Source organism: Mandrillus leucophaeus, unplaced genomic scaffold (genome assembly GCF_000951045.1).
Source record: "Mandrillus leucophaeus isolate KB7577 unplaced genomic scaffold, Mleu.le_1.0 Scaffold342, whole genome shotgun sequence".
NCBI lineage: Eukaryota > Metazoa > Chordata > Mammalia > Primates > Cercopithecidae > Mandrillus > Mandrillus leucophaeus.
In genome coordinates this window covers 539,206-563,576 of record NW_012103610.1, presented here as the reverse complement: position 1 = coordinate 563,576, position 24,371 = coordinate 539,206, and the positions used below count along the sequence as shown (strand labels likewise).

Genomic DNA, 24,371 nt, shown 5'->3' with positions numbered 1-24,371 from the left:
GAAGCAGGGAAAGAGAAGTGTCAGGGCGTGTGAGAAGGATCTGGGTTAATGGGAGTATGTTCTCAGGTTATGGGGTGAGACAGTAGAGAGGGAAGTTGGAAAGATTTGTTTTGGCAGTATCTGTTAGAAGTTTACGGTTGCAGGCCGGGTGCAGCGGCTCATGCCTGTAACCCCAGCACTTTGGGAGGCCGAGACGGGCGTATCACCTGAGGTCAGTAGTTCGAGACCAGCCTGGCCAACATGGCAAAACCCCATCTCTACTAAAAACACAAAAATTAGCCGGGCGTGGTGGTGTGGGCCTGTAGTCCCAGCTACTCAGGAGGCTGAGTTGGGAGAATTGCTTGAGGTTGCAGTGAACCGAGACTGCACCACTTCACTCCAGCCTGGTGACAGAGTGAGACCCTGTCTCAAAAAAAAAAAAAACCGGAAAGCAAGTTTACAGTTGCATATCCTATGAGCCAGCACCTCTACTTCTCAGCATCTACCCCAGAGCAGCAGAATTGCCCGGAGAACTCTTGCAGACAGATTCCTGGCCCTATCCTCTAGATTCTAGAGCATCTGATTCAGTGAGTGGGGGTTAGAGCTGCCGCATTTACATTTTTAACAAGCTCCCAGATGATGCTGTATTTTAATAATGAAAACTTGGAAACTGAATGTTCAGTAGTAGAGAAAATGTGATATAGCCACAGTATGAAATACTGTGCGGCAGTCAAAAAGAATGTAGTAACTCTGGATAGTTATTTGGTATAAAACTTCATTTGAGAATAATAATTCATCCAAGGCTAGAAGAATCTAATCAAGAAAGCTTAAGTTCTCTTAGGCTCTCATTTTTAGTTTTCTAAGTTTATCAGTATAACCAAACACTCTGTATCTACATTGCCTCTTAAGTAATAGTACTTTTCTTTATTTGAACAGAGAAACTTAATATTAAGTTTGTGCCTGCTGAGGCTAGAACTGGACTACTGTCTTTTGAGGAGAGCCAGAGAATTAAGAAGCTCCATGAAGAAAACAAACAGTTCTTGTGTATACCGAGGAGGTGAGCTGAAGAAGAATTTAGAATGCCACAAAACATACAAGGCCGCTGCGTATTCGTTTTTTAAATTGCTTCTTTTTCTCAGCTACCATTATCAGATCCAAATTCCCTATCTTATTTTGGTTACTTATATGAGAAATTTTTTTCCTTCTATGATTGTTTCAGACCAAACTGGAACAAAAATACTACCCCAGAAGAACTCAAACAAGCAGAGAAAGATAACTTTCTAGAATGGAGACGTCAGCTTGTCCGGTGAGTATCACAGACTGTATGGCAACTTACCTTGAAATCCCGAGTTCAGACATTTGGTGTGCTTACACCACCGTTTGCATTTTGAAGTTTTGATTCTTTTAAAAAGGAAATGGTAGCATTCTGCTAACAAGTGCAAATGGATGTGTGCAGAAACAAGATTGCTAGGCGCATACGCGTCCTTGCACAGTGAGTCGGTTACTCTGCGCGGCTCCAGGCCTTTTCCTTTCATTCCCCTCTTTGGCCACTGGGCGCCCTGGAGTTGATCGCTGCTCGCCTGCACATTTTTCCAGAAAGAGTGTGGGAAAGAAGTGACTTTGTGTGACAGGGAAACTTTCAGGGCATAAATAGCTTCAGGATAAAATTTGAATCTGGTGGAGTATTGTCTAAATAAATAGTATTTTTATGGTGTCTCAGCAGGAAATATGTAAAATAATTTGACTCTGGATATTTGCGCACCATGCTTATTTTTAGTGTAATGAATTTGAGCATTTACACTGCTAAAAATTGTCTTATAATCTGGCAAAGATATAAACTTCTCATTCAAAAACTAGGCTAGAAGAGGAACAAAAGCTGATACTGACTCCATTTGAACGAAATTTGGACTTTTGGCGCCAGCTCTGGAGAGTCATTGAGAGAAGGTGAATTCATCATTTTCTTTTGTGTAATGAAGACATTGTGGTGAAGTTGCATTCAATTTGGATGTTGATATAGGCTTATAGGCTCAGGGTATGAAGAATTAAGCTATGTAGAGGGTTACTAAGAATTATTATAAAAACACAGTATGAGACTACCATATATTTTGTATAGTTTTTTTGTTATTAGATGAATATGTTGATAAGTGTGTGAGAATAATGAACGTTTTCTGTAAGATGAATTCTGAAGAACCTATATAGATATTTTAGCAAATGTATATTTAGTTTCTACTGGTAATGTGGAAAATATGAGTACGAAAAAGAGTTAAGTTCCTGCCTGCAAAGAGCATCTATGTTGTGGGGCGAGGCGGATGTCAAAGCTCATGTCAGGCGACTGTCACCATGTTCAGCTAAATGCTAAGCAAAGCACCAGGAACCAGGGGCACACAAATGAATGAAATGCAGTTCTTGTACTCAGAGAACTTAATACATGTGAAAATACAGAGGGCAGTAGAGTTCCTGCTTTGCGGCGGATAGAAAGGCAGTGGGCTGAGTCATAGCAGAGGAAGGAGAGGTTGATAAGTATTGAGGAAATCACGGGGTGGTTTTTATGTTTTTTAATTGGGCTCTGAAAAGAAGAGAATGCTTTTGACAAATTGAGAATGACAGATTTTTATTCTTTTTATGTAACACTAAGGAGAATTCCTGATTGTTGGAAGTTGATGAATCACCTGTCTCTAATCTCACCTCTTTGGTGTAGTTAAGAGGTTTTTGTTTTCCTCAAAGAGTTTCTGAATTACTTTCAAGGATGCCATAAATGAACCTTATATTTGAAATGATGTTTTTCAACAAGGACCCTTCAGGCTGGTTTTTATTTTCTTTGAAATCTATAACGTGAACCTAGTAAGAAGACTAGGAAACAGAATGCCTTAATTGGGATTCTCAGAAAAGAATCTTATCACATTTAGCATATTGTTATTAAGAAAACAGGGCCCAGCCCGATGGCTCACGCCTGTAACCCCAGCACTTTGGGAGGTCGAGGCGGGTTGATCACTTGAGGTCAGGAATTTGATACCAGCCTGAGCAACATGGTGAAACCCCATCCCTACTAAAAATACAAACATTAACCAGGCTTGGTTACTACTTGGGAAGCTGAGGCAGGAGAATCGCTTGAACCCAGGAGGTGGAGGTTGCAGTGAGCCGAGATCGCACCACTGCACCCCAGCCTGGGTGACAGCAAGACTCCTTCTCAACAAAAAAGAAAACAATACTTGGACTAAACTTGTAAAGGTCACTTACATTTCTTATTAGGGTGATGACAATTAAAGTCACTTGAATGCCCCCATCCTCTGCCTCTGGGGGTGTAGAAAGGGCTCCTGGGCTGGGGTGTGGGGAGGTCACAGAAGCAAGGCAAATCTCTAAGGCGGAAGAAAGGAAAGGCTTTCTGCAGATGACGGGTCCATGCAGGCTGCTTTTACTCAGGCTTGAGGGGGGCTTCGGAAGACCCACGGCCATTCTCCTGGGGAACTGGGGAGCTGCTGTGAGCAGAGGAGCCTTCTCTTTGATGCCTCCTTGGTGGTTGAGGCTGTGTACTCCTGAGAATGCCCGTTTTCTCATTTCCAAAGAGAAACGGTAACAAGCGTGGAAGTACTGCAGCCCGGACCTTGAGGGCAGCAGCCTCCATCTTCACACTTAATTACAGTTTTTGTTTTGTTTTCAGATATTGTCCTACTTCCTATGTTATCTGTCTTTCTTCTTTGCTCCTTTTCTTTTTCTTCTGGTTTCTGACTTTTACAGAAGAGGCCTTCCTCAGGTGTCTAGTGATGTTCATCTGTCTTTAAGAACAAAGCATTACAAGGCTGGTTGACAGGCCTACCTGTTTAGTGGAATTTGCCAACTGGTGAGCTTCACCGTAAGGTGCCTGGGCAGGGGTCAGTTTTATTTTGTCGGAATACTCCAAGATGTTAAGATCGATAGGTCTTTTCCCCAGAGCCAGTCAGTTTTGTGTGTGTGTGGTTTTGTTTTGTTTTGTTTTGTTTTTTTGAGGTGGAGTTTCACTCTTGTTGCCCAGGCTGGAGTGCAGTGGTGCGATCTCGGCTCACCACAACCTCCGCCTCCCGAGTTCAAGCGATTCTCCTGCCTCAGCCTCCCGAATAACTGGGATTACAGGCATGTGCCACCATAATATTTACTAAAAATAATTTTGTATTTTTAGTAGAGATGGGGTTTCTCCACGTTGGTCAGGCTGATCTCGAACTGACCTCAGGTGATCCACCCGCCTCAGCCTCCCAAAGTGCTGGGATTAGAGGTGTGAGCCACTGTGCCCGGTTCCAGTCAGTTTTTAAAAAGAAGAATGGTCTCCTGCCAGGAAGGGGCAGGAGGTGGTAAATACAAGGGCGCTGGGCATCTTCACAGTTCAGTATCTTCATAGGCTTACGCTGAATTCCCCTTTTTGCACTTTGGCAACTCTTTCCCATTTTCCCTGTGCCTGAGGTCCCAGTCCTGGAACTTCTCAAGTTCATTTTCTCCATAATAAACGCTCGCCTTCTGCTATTAGGGTGGGGAATGGGGGCTGTGTGGTGAGTTGCAGTTGCCTCACTGAACGGAACAGAGAAGCCAACCTCCGAGCGCGCTGTTCAGACGGATTACAGGCGCGGGCCACATTCTTGGCCTTGAGAGAGCTGATGCTTCTAATCCTGGGCTTTCTTGGAAGTCTGGGGCACAAACAGGTTTGCTTCTTGTTGGTTTGACATTTAGTTGCTGCTGTTCTTTCTCTTTATCCTAATGGGTTTCAGCCTTTGTTTTTGTAGGTTTTGAGAGGGAGCAGAGGTAACCATCTGTGTTCAGTTTAACAGGAAGCCTCTCTTACACTGTTTCCGTCCCTAATAATTTCCCAAGTGAGCCTGTACATGTTGAAACTTCTCGCTTCAGTTTGGATTACAGTATTATTTGCTGTCTTATTTTTGTTATGTGATTTTCTCCTTTTTTTTAAATAAGAGAACATGTTTTCTAACTCAAGGAATATAGGTATATGAAAGTGGATCTGAGTTACACAGAAATATTTACTTAAAAATGACTGCCGCTGCATCTTTGAATGGGAAATATTTATTGATGTCTTCTCCACAGCAGATGTCTCCTGTTTGGTAACAGGCTGGCTAAACCATCTGCCTCTTTACTTCTAATAGTAGTTATCAGAAAAGATTAGATGTATAACATGTCATTGAAATGCAGGAAACTGCAGAGGCACTGAGGGCGGAACACTGTCTTCCAGTAAGATAAGGCACTTCCATTGTGCTGCATAGACCCTTCCTGCTACATGACTGGCACTTTGCTCTGATCCTCACTCAGCACGTGAAGCAGCTGTCTTGAAATGTCTTTTCTTACTGGTGTTTCTAAACTGATTGTTCTTCCTACATGTTCGGTATGTAGACATAATGTTTGTAGACATTGTGGTTTTAGTTGATTAGGCTTTGTCCTTTTTTTTGTAATCATTTTTTCATTTACTATTAAATATCCAGTTTGAAAGTGCATTATTACCTTAAAGAAGGAGATACTAGAACCGGCTTAACTAGAGAACTTAAAAAACAATTTGTCCAAAATTAGCAAGTCTGTGAGTTCCTTTGTGTCACAGGATTATGCTGACATTTTAACTATTCTAAAAGAAAATGCACTTTTAATTGTCAAAAGAATGTCCTAAATGGTAACCTTCATTCTTTGGAATTTAGCATATTTGCAAAGTTGCCTCAGAAAAGGCTGGTTAACAGAATAAGGGTTTTGGGGAGATTCTGCTATGAGGTAGTCATGCATCTGTAGCTTATTTCCTTCCAGCAGCAGTCACGGTGGGCCTTTATAACATCTAGCTCAGAGGCTGAAGGGAGGGAGGAGCCTCCCAGAGAAGGGAATTCTTTTTTCTCCTTGCGGTGCTGGACACCTGTAGTCCCCACTATATTTGTGAGGGATTTGAGGGGCTTGCACCAGCTGCAGTAAGTTGTCTTATTGCTGTATCTTCTTACATGTGATAGAAGAAGTTGGACTTGCCATTCCTGCTTCAGCCGGGCAACCTAAGTTAATACATTCCTATTTTGTCTTTTTGCCATTTAAATACATTGTTGGAATTGGTGGATAATTGTTTGCCAAAAATATGCTTTCTTCCTTGTTATTCCTGGGTTGAAATAAGCTACTAGCTTCAATAGTGGCAGCTGTCAGCAACTGATTTACTAGTTTGCTTTTGAGGCTTTAACATGAGTGCAGACTAGGGATTGAATATTTAGTAGACTTCACCTTGGAGTGAAGTGTTTGGAATACTCTTTTGTCTCACCAGGAGAGTGGAATAGAAGTACGGTGGATGTCTTAGCAATGAAACATCATCTGAACCCCCCTAGGCTGTATGAGAGCAATAGCACGTTATGATTAAGAGCATCACCTCTGGTCCAGGCTGCCTGGGTTCCCATTCTGGCTGTGTTACTTATTAGCTGGTGGCCTTGGGCAAGTTACTTAACTGCCCTGAGCCTTAAATCACTCGTGTATAAACCGGGAATAATTATACCTTAAAAATTAATAGATGTCCAGTGCTTAATATATTGCAGGTGTTTGCTACTCTGGCCATTAATGTGTGGTTAGGAAAATCCCTTTCACCTCACGCTGATTGGTCTATCTCGTGTTTGTGTTTCAGTGATATTGTGGTCCAGATAGTAGATGCTCGAAACCCACTCCTGTTTAGATGTGAGGATTTGGTAAGTCAAGTTTGACAAAATTCAAACATCAGTCCTTTGAGTAGCTGTGAGAGGACCAAATCACTCAGCAGTGACTGTAGGCACGCATTCTGCCCGCTCTGGCTCTGTTAATGAGGCCTTCCCGCCTTCCAAGGTCAGGAGCTTGCATGATGCCACTGTTGAGACAGATGTTTTCTCAAACAATGATTTCCATCTGCAGGAAGACACAGACACTTAAATGAGCTTTCTAGCTTTTAGTTTAGAAGCCACTTAAGGCATTTGCTGGTTTCCCATTTTTCAGGAAACACCAGTGGAAATAGTATTTTATTTATTTTAGCATATTGCCGGTCACTTCACTTTTTAATTCATCCTGTAAAGTTCTCCCTTCTCACACTTTAGTTATGACTCCCTGTGGTATTTTACAAGTGAACTAAGTTTATGAAACACCACAGGGGCTAATAACTAACGTGTGAGAATCCCATGAAATGATGTAATGTAGCTTTGGGTTAGTTAACAAAATATTTTATAATACGTGAGGTACTCATATTTCTTTTTGAGAACTGTAATACATATTATTTATTTATTTATTACTATCTTATATATCTAATTTTTTGTAGAGACAGGATCTTGCCATGTTGCCCAGGCTGGTCTCGAACTCCTGGGCTCAAGCAATCCTCCCTCCTCCGCCTCCCAAAGTGCTGGAATTACAGGCATGAGCCCCCATGCCTGGCCCAGATTATTTTTAAATCTGCTGGTGCATAACAAAAATATTAATGGTGGAACTTCTTTTCAAAGCTTACTGAAAGGATTAGTATAATGCGTTGTGATTAAAACTGTTTAAATTAGGAAATGATTTAAAACTGGAAGCAGTAAAAACTTGTGCTGGGATCTTCAATATGATTAGCCTCATTTTTTAGTTGTTTGGAAGAGGTCTTTCTAAATCTCTTTGTCTTGCTTAGGAATGTTATGTGAAAGAAATCGATGCCAGTAAGGAGAACGTGATTCTGATCAACAAGGCAGACTTGCTGACTGCTGAGCAGCGGAGTGCCTGGGCCACGTACTTTGAAAAGGAAGATGTGAAGGTTATTTTCTGGTCAGCTTTGGCCGGAGCCATTCACCTGAATGGTGACTCTGAGGTAACCTGAGGGACTTTTACAGGTTGGGTTTCAAAGAGGAGGATCTTGATTTCTCATAATGCGCTTCATTTGTGTTTTGTTTACTCTTACTGGAAATTTGTGGGAATTAGGGTTTTTCCCCTGTGTGCTGGATTCGGATGACCTACAGAAAGTGAATCACAAAGTTCCTTTCTCTCTGGTTGTCGGACAGTCTGACATCGCCAGTGTTGTTACACACTGGTATTAGCTGTATTATTTTTATATAATTGTATAATTTTTTTTAAAGGTTGTAGACAGGAAGTTGTATAGGAAGTTCCACAATGACCCTGTAACTGCTTTTAAGAGAAGTCAGAACACAAGGGTACAACTGAAGGATGTAGTCAGTTCTCAGGACTTGATTAGAATCTCTTTCGACTTTGTTCTGAAAACAGAGAAACTAACCCTAAATTAAGATATACCACATTATCTTTTAGCCCGAATTTTGCAAAAGTAGTTTGGGCTTTATTTTTACTTTTGAATAAAATAATATCTATAAGAGGACCAGGCACCATGGCTCACTCCTGTAATCCCAGCACTTTGGGAAGCCGAGGGGTGTGGGTCACCTGAGGTTGGGAGTTTGAAACCAGCCTTACCGACATGGAGAAACCCCATCTCTACTAAAAATACAACATTAGCCGGGCGTGGTGGCGGGTGCCTGTAACCCCAGCTACTCGGGAGGCTGAGGCAGGAGAATTGCTTGAACCCGGGAGGCGGAGGTTGTAGTGAACCGAGATCGCGCCATTACACTCCAGCCTGGGCAACAAGAGCGAAACTCTGTCTCAAAAAAAAAAAAAAAAAAAAAATCATCATCGTAATACCAACTGTGAAAAGAAATTAGTAATTAGGATCATAGAGATGGAGAGACGTAAGAAGTACTGTCTTTTTCCCTGTGCTTTTCTCCTCTCTCTGTTTATCAGGCATCTATTGACTGTGGAGTGTGTGTTGAGCTGGGTTATGAATACAGCACCCTCCCCTCCGTGAGCTCATCGTATAAACTCTCACCTCTAACTGTGTGAAGGAGTCTCTTCCTCCACCTCCATATCAAACAGTTGCATATTTCTCTTTGACTACTTTAAGTGACGGGATGCGTAACTCATTTCTTTTTACCGCTAAATGTAGAAAGTTCTTCCATTCAGTGGAACGAAGTCAGCCACCCTACCCTTTGATCTGAGGACTCTTTGTCCCTTCGGTTCTCTCCTGCAGCTGTGCATTTTCAGCTCTCACAGACACCAGCTCTGGGACGCCCATCCTGGGTGCCTGTCTTCTTGCGTCAGGACCGCAGGCAAAACTGGCCACACCTAATTGAATACATTATTCCAGGTGGTGTTTGCCTAGGGCGTATACAGAGCATTCATATTTCTTGTGATCAGGATATTCACATTAATTCAGTTTCTGTTAGTTCATCTCCTTTCAGAAGCTGTTTGCTCTTGGCTCATTGAACCTGTGAGCAACCGAATCCCTCAAATATCAAAAAAATTAAAAAAGACTTACTAAGCAAACCTCATCCCATCTTTACATGGAGAGAAAGATATTTGTTCTGTTTTACTTCAACTTAGGAGAGTACTGTTCCTTTTAAATATGTTAATGGCTTAGTACCAAGGTAGAGTTCATTTTAGAGTGTACAGTTAGCATTTCCTCGCCTTCTAGCTGTGAATTTTCATGTCATTGATAACATCGTTGAACAGGCTAGGACAAGGGATACAGCTCTGTGACCTTTTGTGGACTTACTTGCAGCACTCTGTGCCAGGCGTTTTTATGTGAATATAGATGTGTTCACAAGAATATACCGATAATAATTATTACTATAATTAATTAAAACTAACCCATAAAATTAATAAGTTAATAAAAACATATTCTTTACCAGACACCACTATTCTAAACACTTTATGTATTTTACTCATTTAATCTTCTCGGCAGTAAGTATAGATACTTACCATTGTTAGGGAGAAGAATAGTTTGCCCTGTTAAACCATTATTTCTGTTGTTTCCAATCTTTCCTGGAAGTCAATGTCTTGCTGAAGTTTTAAAATAGATAATTACCATTATATTGCTCTGCCCTGATGCAGTAACCCTACCAAAAATGGAAGAGATGAGTTTCTGCATCTGTGGCCTTCTTGATTTACTAACCAAGTGGTAGATAACAAAGGGAAATGAAATTTTTTGCGTAATCAGTTTTCAGGGAACTCTTACAACCTCCTGTTGATGACTGTCTTATTTTTAGGGCTCACCAGGTCACTTGTGGAATTGTTTTAATGTCAGTGTCTGGCTTAACAGTGTGTAGTTTACGGAAGATATTCTTTCCTCCTTTTTAAGACTTAGGCGCCATTTACTTCTCCCAAGTTTTCTGGACTCTCTGCTGTTGTCCATGATTTCTCAGGTTGTGAAGTCTTACTTGTAACTCGTTACTAATATCTGTAATTTGGGTATCAAATTACAGAAGTACTAGAAGTAGCTCGATATTCACTGTTTTCACTGTTTTCTTGCCTGAAAGTTTGGTTCATCTTCTACAGTTGTTCAACTTCAGTTGTTTGAAAAATGTGAATGTTCTGAAAAAATGTGACATTTTTCAAAAGGCACAGCCCAGTTCTGAGTTGAGTATCTCTGGTTTCCTTTGGTCACCTTGGAATTGCACTGTGTTCCCCAAAAGATTGACTTTTTCCTTCTTTCTTTTAATTTTTAACATAATTATGGCAAAGTCCTTTGATTGTCTTTAGTACTTTTCCTGAAGCCGAACTGCTCCCCGCTGTAGTTTTTCTACTGCACATTCATGTTCAGTTCACATTCTCATTTTCATGCTACTTTCATGTTTGAAAATGACCCAAAAGAGCCCCACAGTGAGGACGCTGACTTCTTTACATTCCCTGCTCATTTACCGTAGAAATTGCTTCCGGTTCTGTATTTCTCTCATAAGCCCGGTTTCTTTTTGAGTTGCCAGGCTTGATAGTCAAATCATACCTGTTTTTCTTGACATTTTGTTTTCTTTCTGCTTTCTTGAGATTTAGGATACACGTTTGGCTGAGTTCATTGTGTCCCCTTCTGTGACTGTTAATTATTCTAACCAAATTACTTGGAAATGATACAAGATTTCCATTACTTTCAAGTCCCAACAGATTCACCCTTATTTCTGCTTTGTTGTCACGAGGGATACAGAAGAATTAACACACCCATGAGTAGTAAATGATTTTTACCTTTCGCTTTCCAAAGGGAATCTTTCATCACTAAATAATGTGGAGTTGAGTTTTGCTGCTGCATTTCACACATGGGGATCTGTGTGTGCTCCACGGTGCTTTGACTTCTAAAAGCAATTCTGAGAGAATAGCAGATTTTTTTAAACATGCCAACCACCGTCTTTAAAAATACAAATGTAAAATGAACTGCTTTGTGCAGAGAAGAGTATGTTAAATGTGTTATTGTTCCTGAGACATGCTTCGTTTTATCGTGCAGCCCATTGCAAAATAATGTACGGCCAAAGAGTTCAGTTTAACATAAGTTTTTCCCCTTGCTGTCTTTGAAGAGTTTTGTTGTTGTTGTTCTTGTTTTCTTTTGTTTTTGTAGAGACCCAGTCTTGCTGTGTTGCCCAGACTGGTTTTGAATTCCTGGCCTTGAGCGATCCTCCCACCTCAGCTACCCAAGTGCTGAGATTACAGGTGTGAGTCATCGCACCCGGCCTAAAGAATTGTTTTAAATTACAAAAGTAATACATGTTCTTTATACAGAGTTCAAATAGTATAGAAACATATAAAGTAAAAAGGGAAGGGAAGGTCCAATTCTCCTCCCCTCCAAGAGGGCGCCACCGTCGGTGGTTGTCTGTCATGGCACTGAAAGGCTTTCATTGTCTCCTCCCTATAGTCACCTTTCCATCTCCATCGAACTTTGCTTGTCCTCTGCTCATCTTTTTTTTTTTTTGAGACAGAGCCTTGTCTGTCGCCCAGGCTGGAGTGCAATGGCACCATCTCGGCTCATTGCAACCTCTGCCTCTCAGATTCAAGCAGTTGTCCTGCCTCAGCCTCCCGAGTAGCTGGGATTACAGGTGTGCACTACCACGCCTGGCTAATTTTTGCATTTTTAGTGGAGCCAGGGTTTTACCATGTTGGCCAGGCTGGTCTTAAACTCCTGACCTCAAATTATCTGTGCACCTCAGCCTCCCAAAGTGCTGGGATTATAGGTGTGAGCCACCACGCCCAGCCGTCCTCTGTCCATCTTACATAATCAACTCATTAAGTATTTTGACTAGAGTAGAAACTGCAGTTATGTATTTCTGAGCGTTTCTATTATTTTATCAGGAAGAGGCAAACAAAGATGATAGACAAAGCAACACAGCTGAGTTTGAACACTCCAGTTTTGACGAGGCTGAAATTTCTCACAGTGAGACCGAACATCTCCCAGCCAGGGATTCTCCTTCACTTAGTGAAAATCTCACAACTGATGAAGATGACAGTGAGTATGAGGACTGTCCAGAGGAGGAGGAAGATGACTGGCAGACATGCTCAGAAGAAGACGGTCCCAAGGAAGAGGACTGTGGCCAGGACTGGAAGGAAAGCTCTGCTGCAGATTCTGAGGCTCAGAGCAGGGAAACCCCACAGAAGAGGCAGATACACAATTTTAGCCATCTCGTGTCCAAGCAGGAGTTACTAGAGCTCTTTAAGGAACTACATACGGGGAGAAAGGTGAAAGATGGGCAACTTACGATTGGACTGGTAAGATGACATATGTCATAACATTGTTGCCACATGATTGTCTTTAATGCCCATTTTTTCAGTAGCTACACGACCCCAGAGACTAACCAGGCTTCCGGCATCATCGGGACCATTGCCCTCTTGTTGCCCACTGGCATCACGGGATTAGGCAGTAGGATAGACAGCCCAACTCAAAGGAATCGACTTCCTCAAGGCTTATATTGTAACATACCTATTCACATTAAATGTATTCTCCAGTCTCCTTTCAGTTCAACTTTTTCTGCCGTGTGAAGTACCGAGAGAGCAGAATGAGAGAGATGTTAAGGTTGTCTTCAGACTTCAGCCCAGTGTTCTTTGGGCACCCTGTGATCCTTGCCAGCTTACGCTGTAAATGTTCAGATGCTTAATAGGGAGAACCCCAGCAATCCCAGCATCTTGGGGCTGTAGAAAATATGACAAATGCATTGGTTGCATAAACACCGCATAGTAGATAGGGGAAAGTAGATCACATCCCCAGCTTTATATACCCTAATTCCAGAAGTGGCTGGCTGCGGAAGTGCGCAAACCCCGAGGGGCTACAGCATGGCTCTAGATGGCCCCATCCTTCACTGAGGAGATGTGAGATGTTAGAGAAGGTATTTATTTTACAGATCTATCCAGAATGTAACAGTGAGGGAAAGGAGATCATGGCACGTTTAACATCTTCTAGCTTTTCAGTTACATGCTCAGTATAGCTAATCTTAATTAGTTTTGAGCCCCCTTCTCTCCTGCCCCAACCCCCTGCCCCAGAATGCCTATTTAAAATGACTGAAGTAGATTAGCATCTTATTTTAGTGTAGTTAAAAGAGCTGTCTGTGGAATCAGACAGACCTAGGTGTAATTCCCAATTCAGCACTAGAACTAACTTGTTAGGAACATGGGGAAAGTTGCTTATAATGCCTCTGAGCTTTAAAGCTTCATTCTTTATATTGTTGCTAAAAATTTGTATCAGAAAGTTCAGTTCTCTACATGTTTTCTCACGTTTATGGAAAAACTGAGCATCCTCCCTCATTTTCTGAATTTCTTACTCTAGAAATTCTGCAAACACTTATTGATCACCTGCCACATGCCAGACATTCTGCTTGGCTTTAACTAAAAATGACTGAAAATTAAAAATAATTGTGTGTTGTGATTATTCAAATGTCCATCCGATCAGCCTCACCCAGTGTGGAAGATGCGATGGAAACTGCTGTCTGTAGATGGGGCGGTGAGGGAAGGCTGGGGACAAGGGGATGAAATTTTCTGTAGCATCTGCTGTTAACAGCAAAACCTATAAAATTAAAATGTACATAGCCTGACCATTTGTCACTGGAGACATGTCTGAATAAATATACCCACACCACAGGAGAAAAAAGATGTCTCAGCAAATACAGAGAGCATGGATTTCAAATAATTTTCAAAGTAACCAGACGCTTAATGCTAGTCTTGCCATCATCTATATCATATCTTTGAGTCTTTTGATAGATGTACTGTTTTACTATTTGGTAACTTCTGAGTCTCTTCTAGGTGGGCTACCCTAATGTTGGTAAGAGTTCAACAATCAATACCATCATGGGCAACAAGAAAGTATCTGTGTCTGCCACACCTGGTCACACGAAGCACTTTCAGGTATTTTTGTGGTTCCTTGCCACTCGCGTGCAGCTGTTTCTTCCTTTCATCTGTTGTATACCCAGCTCAAAACTCTTCCTTGTCTTCCAGACTCTCTACGTGGAGCCTGGTCTGTGCCTGTGTGACTGTCCTGGCTTGGTGATGCCGTCTTTCGTGTCTACCAAGGCCGAAATGACTTGCAGCGGAATCCTCCCAATTGATCAGATGAGAGATCATGTTCCACCTGTATCGTTAATATCCTTTCTGCTTTGGAAACACTCTAGTTATTACGTGCATATTAGGGCTTCGGGTTTATGGTGGGCATTTGAGGGATTCCGATTTGATGAAGAATTTAAAATACTAGTGATCTGCACAAGTTTAGACTGTGAGATAGCATGAGAACTTCCGAATCGGAACCTCATTTCCTGATTTCCGTAGTGTAGCCTTGAAGAAATGGGAGAATCCAGGTTTCAGATACTCGGTTCCAAGTTGCAAACCTATTTAACAATGCCATGTAACCATTTGAGTGACCTTGGAAAACTTGCTTAACCTTCCCAAATACTTCCCTTTTCTCTAAGTGGGGGAAAAGCATCTATCTCATGGTTGATTATATTTAATCAGGATAGCTAACATATATTGAATACTTGCTATGTGCTTTTCTAAACCCTAATCAAATATCTTTTAATCCTCAAAAAGCAACCCTTAAGGCAGATACTGCTGTTATTCCCGTTTCCTCAAACTTGAGGAGACTGAGGCACAGAGAAGTTAAATAATTTATCTAAGCTCTTACAGCTAGTAAGCAGTAAATTAGGAACTCTGCTACCTCTCAGCAGCATAATGAATTAACTTACAGAAAGCATCTAGGACAGCACCCGGCATGAAAAAAGGACTCAAAGATGGATTTCTTAAGAACTATGCAGGGGCCAGATGTGGTGGTTCATGCCTGTAACCCCAACACTTTGGGAGGTGGTGGTGGGCGGATCACTTGAGGCCAGGTATTTGAGACCAGCCTGGCCAACATGGCAAAACCCTGTCTCTACTAAAAATACAAAAATTAGCTGGGTATGGTGGTGCACACCTATAGTCCCAGCTACTCGGGAGGCTGAAGCACGAGAATCTCTTGAACCTGGGAGGCGGAGGTTGCAGTGAGCTGAGATGGTGCCACTGCCCTCGAGCTTGGGCGCCAAAGCGAGACTCCTGAAGAGAAAAGAAAACGAAAGGAAAAAAAAACTGCGCAAGGTCTGAGATTTGACTGTACTTACAAGCTAACAAGTTAGTCTGTTACTGTTTTGTAGATACTAGCAGAAAACAGGAGACTTCATGAAATTGGCACACTAATCCGCTGGCTTGTAAGTAGGGTAAAATTTCCTTCGTAACTACACTTGAGGCCACAGCTTATTCATAGATACATATATATGAAAAAGTATATAGCTTTTTTTATTTTTGAGATGGAGTCTCACTCTGTCACCCAGGCTAGAGTGTAGTGGTGCAATCTCGGCTCTCTGCAACCTCCACCTCCTGGGTTCAAGCAATTCTCCTGCCTCAGCCTCTCGAGTAGCTGGGATTACAGGTGTGCACCACCATGCCCAGTTAATTTTTTTGTTGTTGTTCAGTAGAGATGGGGTTTCACCCTGTTGACTAGGCTGCTCTCAAACTCTTGACCTCAAATAGTCTGCCTGCCTTGAGCTCCCAAAGTGCTGGGATTACAGGCGTGAGCCCGGCCTTTTAAGTTTCTCAGTAAATTAATAGTGAGACATGAATTATTTATTGCAGGTAGCCTTAGGTTAGGTACTGTGGAGGATAGGGCATAAATGGAGATGGCTACTGCCCTATACGAAGCATCAATCTGTTGGGGACACGTGAGGTATGTACGTGAATAACTGTAGTACAAGTAGAATGTTGTTAGTGGCTTAAGGAAAATTCAGACAAACTATGAGAGATTAGACAAAGGAGGAAAAGTAATCCTGCATAATTGTAAACATTAGAAACAGAGACTCCCCTTGCTTTATCTCTACATTAGAATCACAAATGTGTAATCTACTTTTCAGGGTAAAAATGTGTCATCTTTAAAGTCAGTTTCAGAGATATTTTAAATTATTATTTTAAAAGAATTCATATGGAAGAGTCGTGGGAGCTTAAGGCCTTGTTTAAAAGGGAAAAAAACTGAGTCTTTTAAAATTAATCGATAACTATACTCTTCCTTTGGAGAGGAGAAGAGTGTTCGTCATACAAGTGATGAAGTGCCATGCTCTTAGAGGCACGTTCCGTATGCCTTGGGGAGGAGGGAGTCAGTTCAAGAGAGTAGATTCCCTGACAAGCTACGTTTGCCAGAATATTCCAAGACATGTTTTAGAAGCTACCTATGGCATTAACATCATAAAGCCTAGAGAAGATGAAGATCCCCACCGACCTCCAACATCAGAAGAGCTGTTAACAGCTTATGGATGTAAGTTGGGATTCATTAGAAAACGTGAACAAAAATAACAGTATACCTAATGAATAGAAATAAGAATAGTAATAGTACTAGAAATGTTATTCTGCAAAGATATAAATTTATCATATTTCTTTAGCATTTTTCAAGTCATCTTCCAGGGTTAATGTTTTTGTCTCTGCGGGCCTTGCCTACAAAGTAACCTACAGTGCAAAAAGCTTTTAGGACGTTTGCTGCTTTGATGGTACCCATGTGCAGGCACAGGGGTTCTCATCGGAGGCTGTGTTGGCTGTTTCTGGAGTCTTCTCCCAAACAAGAAGAAAGGGGATGTGTGGAAGAAAATGAATACGCACACCACAGCGAGGCAGGAGAGTTGGGAGGGGAGCACCAGAAGGGAGACCCCTCAGAGACGGGGACAGAGTGGAGCTTGGTTAGGACAGGGGCACAAAGCACCCTCCTTCCTCTCCCATCAGCCCCTGTAAACTTACTTGACATGAAAATGAGACCACAGCTCTCCCACCTCCATGTTTTATCCCAATTCCACATGAGGACCTATGATTTCTTGCCTTCAATGTAAACTTTAAAGGTGGCCTGGAGAACCTTGTGTCTACCTAAAAAAAAAAAAAAAAAAAAAAAAGAATAGCAGCATGAGAAGCATTTCTGTGTGTGTGTGGCTTGCCTTGAAAGGGATTGCCACTGGCTGGGAAGGAGTTACGCTTATTCGAGTATTTACTGGCAGAGAAAGGTGGAAGGTGATTTGATAGGAATCACACTTAAATCAAACCTTGAACTTAGAGACTCTAAAGAGGATAAATACTAAACACTTATGTAAGACTGTTCTAATGACTGAGTCATAGAACAAGAAAAGACCTTAAAGATTACCTCACCTCCTAGCCCCTGCTTTTAAGAAGTAGAATCTGAACCCAGAGCCCAAGCTGACCCAAGGTGAGGTGGCTGGTCAGTGGAATAGCCTGGGTGAGATCTCCCTCAAGGATGTTAGCCTGGAAAATGCAGAAAGGTGGACTTCTACCAAACTTTCAGTTTGGTTGTACTTCTGATAAAACTGAAAATAATCTGAGTCTTTTAAGATGTTTCATCTAATGCTGCCTGATAAAATCAGAGTAAGGAGAAAGCCAGTCTGTAAAAACAAATGACCACACGTACAATTGCTAAGTTCACTATCTGCAAGTCCATATAAAAGAAAATCTCGACAGGAAATGTTCAAAGATATTGCCAGATTACTCCCATTTTACTTTGTATTTCTTTAAATACTAGTGAAGTTGAGCATCTTTCCAAATGTTTTGTGACTATATTTCTTCTGGGAATCACATTTTCCTATACATGGTTCTGTCTTAATGATTTGTAGAAGTTCTTTGTTATATGTGCTACACATTTTTTTCCAACATTAATTATGGTTTCTTTGGCCCCCAAAGAAGTTGACAATTTTAACAGACTATATTTTTCCTTTTTGGTTTGACTGGGTTTGATGTTTTACTTGGGAAGGTCTTCTCCATCCCAAAAAGATAAAACTATCTTCCTGTAATATTTACTTTTTAACATTTAGATTTTTAATCTGCCTACATTTATTTTTGTATATCGTGTGAATTAGGATTCTAACTATTTTCTTCTAAACTGGAAAAGCCAGTCGACAGCTAGTATGTGAGGGGGCTGAGTTTGGAACACAGCCTGTCTGCTGAAGCCATGTTCTTAACACTGTGTTTTGCTGCCTTCTGACTGAGTTAGTATTAAAGGGATCTTACTGGGGAAAAAATGTGGGTACATCATTCAATAAGAAAACTTCATCTGTTGCTTTCTGTTTTGCAAGTAGTATTGACAGTGTAGCATTCTCCTACAGGTAGCCTCCATGAATAAATGTTTAAAATAAAGAGGCCGGGCGTGGTGGCTCACGCCTGTAATCCCAGCACTTTGGGAGGCCGAGGCGGGCAGATCACCTGAGGTCAGGAGATCAAGGCTAGCCTGACCAACATGGCGAAACCCCGTCTCTACTAAAAATACAAAAATTAGCTGGGCATGGTGGCGTGCGCCTGTAATCCCAGCTCCTCAGGAGTTTGAAGCACCAGAATCGCTTGAACCCGGGAGGTGGAGGTTGCAGTGAGCCAAGATTGTGACACTGCACTCCAGCCTGGGCAACAGAACGAGACTCCGTCTCAACAAAAAAATAAAGAGGTAGAAGAAATAACTGGAGTAGAGAGAAATCAAATTTGTCTTTCATAGCATGGTGGTAGGTGATTGTTAAGATATCAGATATAAGTAAATATTCTCCTGGATGATCTAGTGTTTTTAATGCTAAACAATATATATTCTACAATGATACCTAATTTTTTTAAAGCTAGGAGTAAGAATGCATAGTTAGTAATAGAAGCTACATCACCTCAGTTGTCTTTGTTGTGATATTCTGTCATCTAAGATTTTGCAAAATTATTTTCTCTTCACAGATATGCGGGGATTCATGACAGCGCATGGCCAGCCAGACCAGCCTCGATCTGCGCGCTACATCCTGAAGGACTATGTCAATGTAAGTGCACCCTGCCTCTCATGCTCTCCGATACGCACGTCTTTTCCCCAGACTGTGTTCTTAGAGAATGGCAACTTGTTCGATCATAAAGGAAATACACTGAAACTGGAGTTGTGATCTTGATGTAGGGTAGTTAACATTATATGGATCATAGAGATTACAAAAGATGGAGCTCTCTGAACACCTATTATGAGTGAAAATCACCAATTTATGCATCTGGTTTTTCCGTCTCCTACAGCCCTTTGCTTGTTATGATTGCAACTATTGTCACAGTCTTCTTCGTAGTATAGCTGTTTATATGCCTATCTCTGTATTTGTGTAGTAACGATAATAACAGCTAACATTTTTTCAAAGCTAACCCTGCTAGAAATAGTTCTGTTTTACATGCGTCTTCTCAGTAAAAATACGTAACAAGTCTGAGATTATTATGTCTCCTTTTCAAATGAACATGCTATTTGGGGGTTTCCCCATAGTAAAATGGAGATGAACAGGGCCTATCTCATGAGATTATTATGGGAAATAAATGAAAACTCTGTGTGTGTGTGTGTGTGTGTGTGTGTGTGTGTGTGTGTAGCACTAAGCTCAATGCCTGGCACATAATGAGCCCCCGATAATTGCTGTCAAGTTTCTTTCCACAAATAAGCATTACAGGGCCCTGTTAATAACCAGTTGTGAGGATTTGGCTTTATTTCCTCCCCTTCTCAAGACCACATCAGTGGAGCTCTTGGAGCATAGTGGCAACCATATGGGCTTTGCCTTCAGTTCAGGAGGAAAGCAGTTCATACTATTGGTATGGATAAGTCATGTATTCATTTACCACTTACTATGGAGGATGTAAAGATGAGGTAAAAATTGTCACAGGCTTCAGATCATTTATGATGGAAAGAGGCAGACTTGCCCCCAGTGAGCAACCCCACCTACAGGAGTCGAGGAACTCTCCTGACTGTAATAGTCTACCCGGCATTACCGCGAACTCTCCTGACTGTAACAGTCTACCCGGCATTACCGCGAACTCTCCTGACTGTAATAGTCTACCCGGCATTACCGCGAACTCTCCTGACTGTAACAGTCTACCCGGCATTACCGCGAACTCTCCTGACTGTAACAGTCTACCCGGCATTACCGCGAACTCTCCTGACTCTAACAGTCTACCCCAACATTACCGTGAGTCGTAACTGCCCAGTTGTGTCTTGAGTTTTGTTTTGGAAAATATTCACCGTAAGTATAACCATGTCAGTATGCTGAAGAATACTTAAGTGGGAATGCAAACGAGAAAAGAAGAAAGAAATTTCATCCTAGTCTGGGGCACCATGGGAAGAGTTAGGTCTTTGGAACACTTTGACCATTGATGTGTTGGAAAAAGGACTCTTCAGCTGCAGTAGACCAAAGCTCAGCTCAGCTAACGTAACCAGAAGGCGGAGAGCTCCATCGGAGTGTGACTGGGTGGGGATGTCTCCTCTGAGGCCACAGATGGCTCTTAGGATGCACTGTCGTCATTCATGCTGTCTTTGCAGGGTAAGCTGCTGTACTGCCATCCTCCTCCTGGAAGAGATCCTGTAACTTTTCAGCATCAACACCAGCGACTCCCAGAGAACAAAACGAATGGTGATGAAATAAAAATGCAGCCAGGCAGAAATAAAAAAGTAAAGCAGATTGAAAATATCGTTGACAAAACTTTTTTCCATCAAGTAAGTTTTAAAACTTTTCTTAAACTTCTGTTCCAACACTCTTTATAACAGCTTTATTGAGTATCACATGCCATAAACACATTTTAATAACCCCAAAAAGGGTTTAATAACCCCCAAAAGAAACCTTATTTATTAGCAGTTACTCCCTGTTCCCCTTTTCCCCCCAGCCCCTGCCAACCAATAATCAATCTGTATGTACAGATTCACCCGTTCTAGACGTTTCATGTGACTGGAATCATACGGTGTGCTCTTTGCGACAGGCTTCTTCCACTTAGCATGGTGTCTTAGAGACCCATCCATGTTGTGCATGCGTCAGTGTTCCATTCCTTTTTATTACCGAATGGCGTTGTAGTGTATAGCTGCGCCACGTTGTGTCTGTTTATCATCTGATGGACGTTTGGGTTGTTTCCACTTTTTGGCTACTGTGAATAATGGTGTAGTGAACACTTGTGCACAAGTTTTTGTGGAGACGTGGATTTCATTTCTCTTGAGTATATACCTAGGCGTGGGCTTGCTGGGTCAGACTGTAACTGCGTGTTTAACATTGGAGGTATTGCCAGACTGTCTGAAAGTGGCTGTGCTGTTTTACGTTACACCCGTGATGTGTGAGGTTTCTCATTTTCTCCTCATCCTTGTCAACGTCTATTATTGCCGGTCTTTTTCTATTGTAGCCATCCTAATACCTGGGAAGCGTATTGCATTGTAGTTTTGATTTGGTATTTCCCTAATGACTGGTGGTGCTGAGCATCTTCTTCTGTGCTCATTGGCACATGTATATTTTCTGTAGAAAAATGTCTGCTATTAAGTTGTAAGAGTTCTTTGTATATTCTGGATACCAGTCCCTTATCAGATTGATTTACAAATATTTGCACCCATTTAGTCAGTTGTCTTTTCTCTGAGCCAACACACTTGGTGATAGAAAGTGCTAAAGAAACAGATTTCAAAAATGTCTTCTGCACTTTACAATATTGATAACTTTAGTTGCTTATGTCACAGCTACAATTTGTAGGCAGTATTTTAAAGGTCAAATCTACATCCAAAAGAGGTAAATCATATAGTTGTACCCAATGTAGTTTAAAAATGTTTTTAAGTGACTACTATAGCGAAAACAGGACAGGGGTTAGGAGGGGGTGATCAGCTGTACCCAGAGAATGTTTTTGTATTCATCCCATGCTTTATCTGCTGCCTCACACGATGAGCCTGTGATGCAGGCCAAGCAAATATTGTTCCCTGAGGACACTGGCGCTGGGGAGACTGAGTTACCCAAGGGCGCTTGCTTTAAATTGCAAAGCTGGGGCAAAACTTAGATGTTTGTAGCTCCTAGTTTGAATTATTTCCTAGTTGGTATGTACCAGTATTTGGAAGAAAATTTACCAATATGCAAAAAGATGACAAGTTTCTTCTTGGGCCTACAGCTGTCATACAGAACATTTAATTTGAAATTTTAAATGTTTATAGGTTTCTAAAGGCTGTGTACAAGAAGGCTGAAAACTTGTCATGATTTCAATATAATTCATATGTCTCAACTGTAGCCTCTAGAGTAATATTTTACTATTATAAGTAACTTGCAAATCATAGTGTACTAATTTTTTTTTACTAAGTAAACTTAAAACTTGTTTAGAGTCCATTTCTAATGTGGTTGAAGCAGGTTTAGTTTTTATATTAAGACAAATTTCCAGAAAACAGCTGGTATTGAGTCTAGTTGTAGATGGCATTTGAAAGTATGAGACTAAACAAAGTTGATGAGGGAATAAGGAGGCAGAAGAGATGAAATGAAGACAGAATGCTGGTGGGAGAAAGAGGACCAGTGAAAGGGAGAGGGGGAGGAATTTACTGAGTGACTGACTCCTTTTTATCTTGAAGTGATCCACTGACAGTACTGTGCATATCCCTTAAAGGACAGCCTGCTGACATCTCAGATAACGTTTTCTCTTATTTCCTAGGAGAATGTGAGGGCTTTGACCAAAGGAGTCCAGGCTGTGATGGGTTACAAGCCCGGGAGTGGTGTAGTGACTGCAGCCACGGTGAGCTCTGAGAACGGGGCGGGGAAGCCCTGGAAAAAACATGGCAACAGAAATAAAAAAGAAAAAAGTCGCAGACTCTACAAGCACCTGGATCTGTGAGGTTGGGCTGCATTGTGCAGATGGAAAAGAGCAGAAGCTGCCTGTTGCCTGTGGAACTGTCACAAGACACTGGCACTGTAGAACGGGCCCTGCTCTTGCGGGCACAGCTGCACCCAGCAGTCTCCGTGTCAAGACCAAGGGCCTCCTGGAAACACCAGCTCTGAAGACAAGGAGTCATCTGGGAGCCCTAGAAACCTCCTCCTGGCCAGGCGCAGTGGCTCATGCACCAACACGGTGAAACCCCATCTGTACTACAAATACAAAACAATTAGCTGGGTGTGGTGGCAGGCACCTGTAGTCCCATCTACTCGGGAGGCTGAGGCAGGAGAATCGCTTGAACCTGGGAGGCAGAGTTTGCAGTGAACGGAGATCGCGCCACTGCACTCCAGCCTGGGTGACAGAGTGAGACTATATCACAAGAAAAAGAATTGCAAGGGAAGGTTCATGAGACACATTTGGGACAAAGGTGAAACAGAAACTCCCCATTGTGAGTGTCCTAGTTGGGTTCCTCTGACTCTAAACAAGGGACTTGGGTTCGGTTAGTGCGCAGCGGGGGCTCACTTCCACTGAGGATGAGGAACATGTAGAATGTACTCACCGGGTGACAGGGCAGCTGCGGTATTTACTACCTAGCCCCCATCTTCTCTGGCTATTCCACTTATTTAAAATGTCCAGAAGAAGCAAATCTCCATATAGAGAAAGTAGACTTGTGGTTGCTTAGGGATGGGAGGAATGGGAAGATTGAGGCCTTCCTTTTGCAGTGATAAAAATGTCCTAAAATTGATTGTAGCACTGGTCACACAACTCTGTGAATATGCTTAAGACCATTGAATTACACACTTTACATTGGTGAATTGTATGGTATGTAAATTAAATAACATAGTTACAAAATATAATCAAAAGCACGAAAGCACTCTTGATAGGGTTTGGATCTGTGTCCTCCCCAGGTCTCATGTGGAAATGTAAGCCCCCTGGTGGGAGGTGGGGCCTGGTGGGAGGTGATTGGATTTTGGGGCAGAGTCCTCACAAATGGTTTAGCACCACCCCCTCGGTGCTGTTCTCCGTGATACGGAGTCTTCGTCACATCTGATTGCTTTGAAGTGTGTGGCACCTCCCCTCTGTCTCCCTCCTGCTCTGGCCATATAAGATGTGCCTGCTTCTCCTTCGCCTTCTAACATGATTGTGAGTTTCCTGAGGTCTCCCTAGAAGTAACAGCTGCTGTGCTTCCTATACAATCTATAGGACAGCGAGCCAATTAAACATCTTTTCTTTATAAATTACCGTCTCTGGTATTTCTGTTTTTCTTTTTTTCTGAGACGGAGTCTCACTCTGTCGCCCAGGCTGGAGTGCAGTCGTGTGATCTCGTCTCACTAGAACCTCCCTCTCCCAGATTCAAGCAACGTGTCCTCCCGGAAGAGAAAGCTGTTGAGCTGCTGGCCTGTCTCCCCGAGGTGGCTGGGATTTACGGTCACCATTGGCTGCCCACTCCCATAGGGCTGCCCAGGCCG

At 42.0% G+C, this 24,371-nt stretch overlaps 1 protein-coding gene across 2 annotated transcripts in view; it reads left to right on the top strand.

Annotated features, from left to right (window-relative positions):
* Positions 1-24,143, top strand: part of LSG1 (large 60S subunit nuclear export GTPase 1) — a 29,376-nt gene extending 5,233 nt beyond the window's left edge. The window contains exons 3-14 of one of the 2 annotated variants that reach the window (XM_011988959.1): positions 916-1,036; positions 1,199-1,285; positions 1,837-1,923; positions 6,590-6,650; positions 7,589-7,765; positions 12,067-12,480; positions 14,005-14,106; positions 14,197-14,336; positions 16,404-16,531; positions 18,973-19,052; positions 20,567-20,740; positions 22,684-24,143. In XM_011988959.1, the coding sequence (XP_011844349.1) occupies positions 916-1,036; positions 1,199-1,285; positions 1,837-1,923; positions 6,590-6,650; positions 7,589-7,765; positions 12,067-12,480; positions 14,005-14,106; positions 14,197-14,336; positions 16,404-16,531; positions 18,973-19,052; positions 20,567-20,740; positions 22,684-22,863 (1,751 nt within the window). In that variant the 3' untranslated portion in view covers positions 22,864-24,143. Of the gene's footprint in view, positions 1-915; positions 1,037-1,198; positions 1,286-1,836; positions 1,924-6,589; positions 6,651-7,588; positions 7,766-12,066; positions 12,481-14,004; positions 14,107-14,196; positions 14,341-16,403; positions 16,532-18,972; positions 19,053-20,566; positions 20,741-22,683 lie in introns of both variants that reach the window. The other variant, XM_011988958.1, reaches the window with a different exon arrangement.
* Positions 24,144-24,371: the final 228 nt, after the last annotated feature.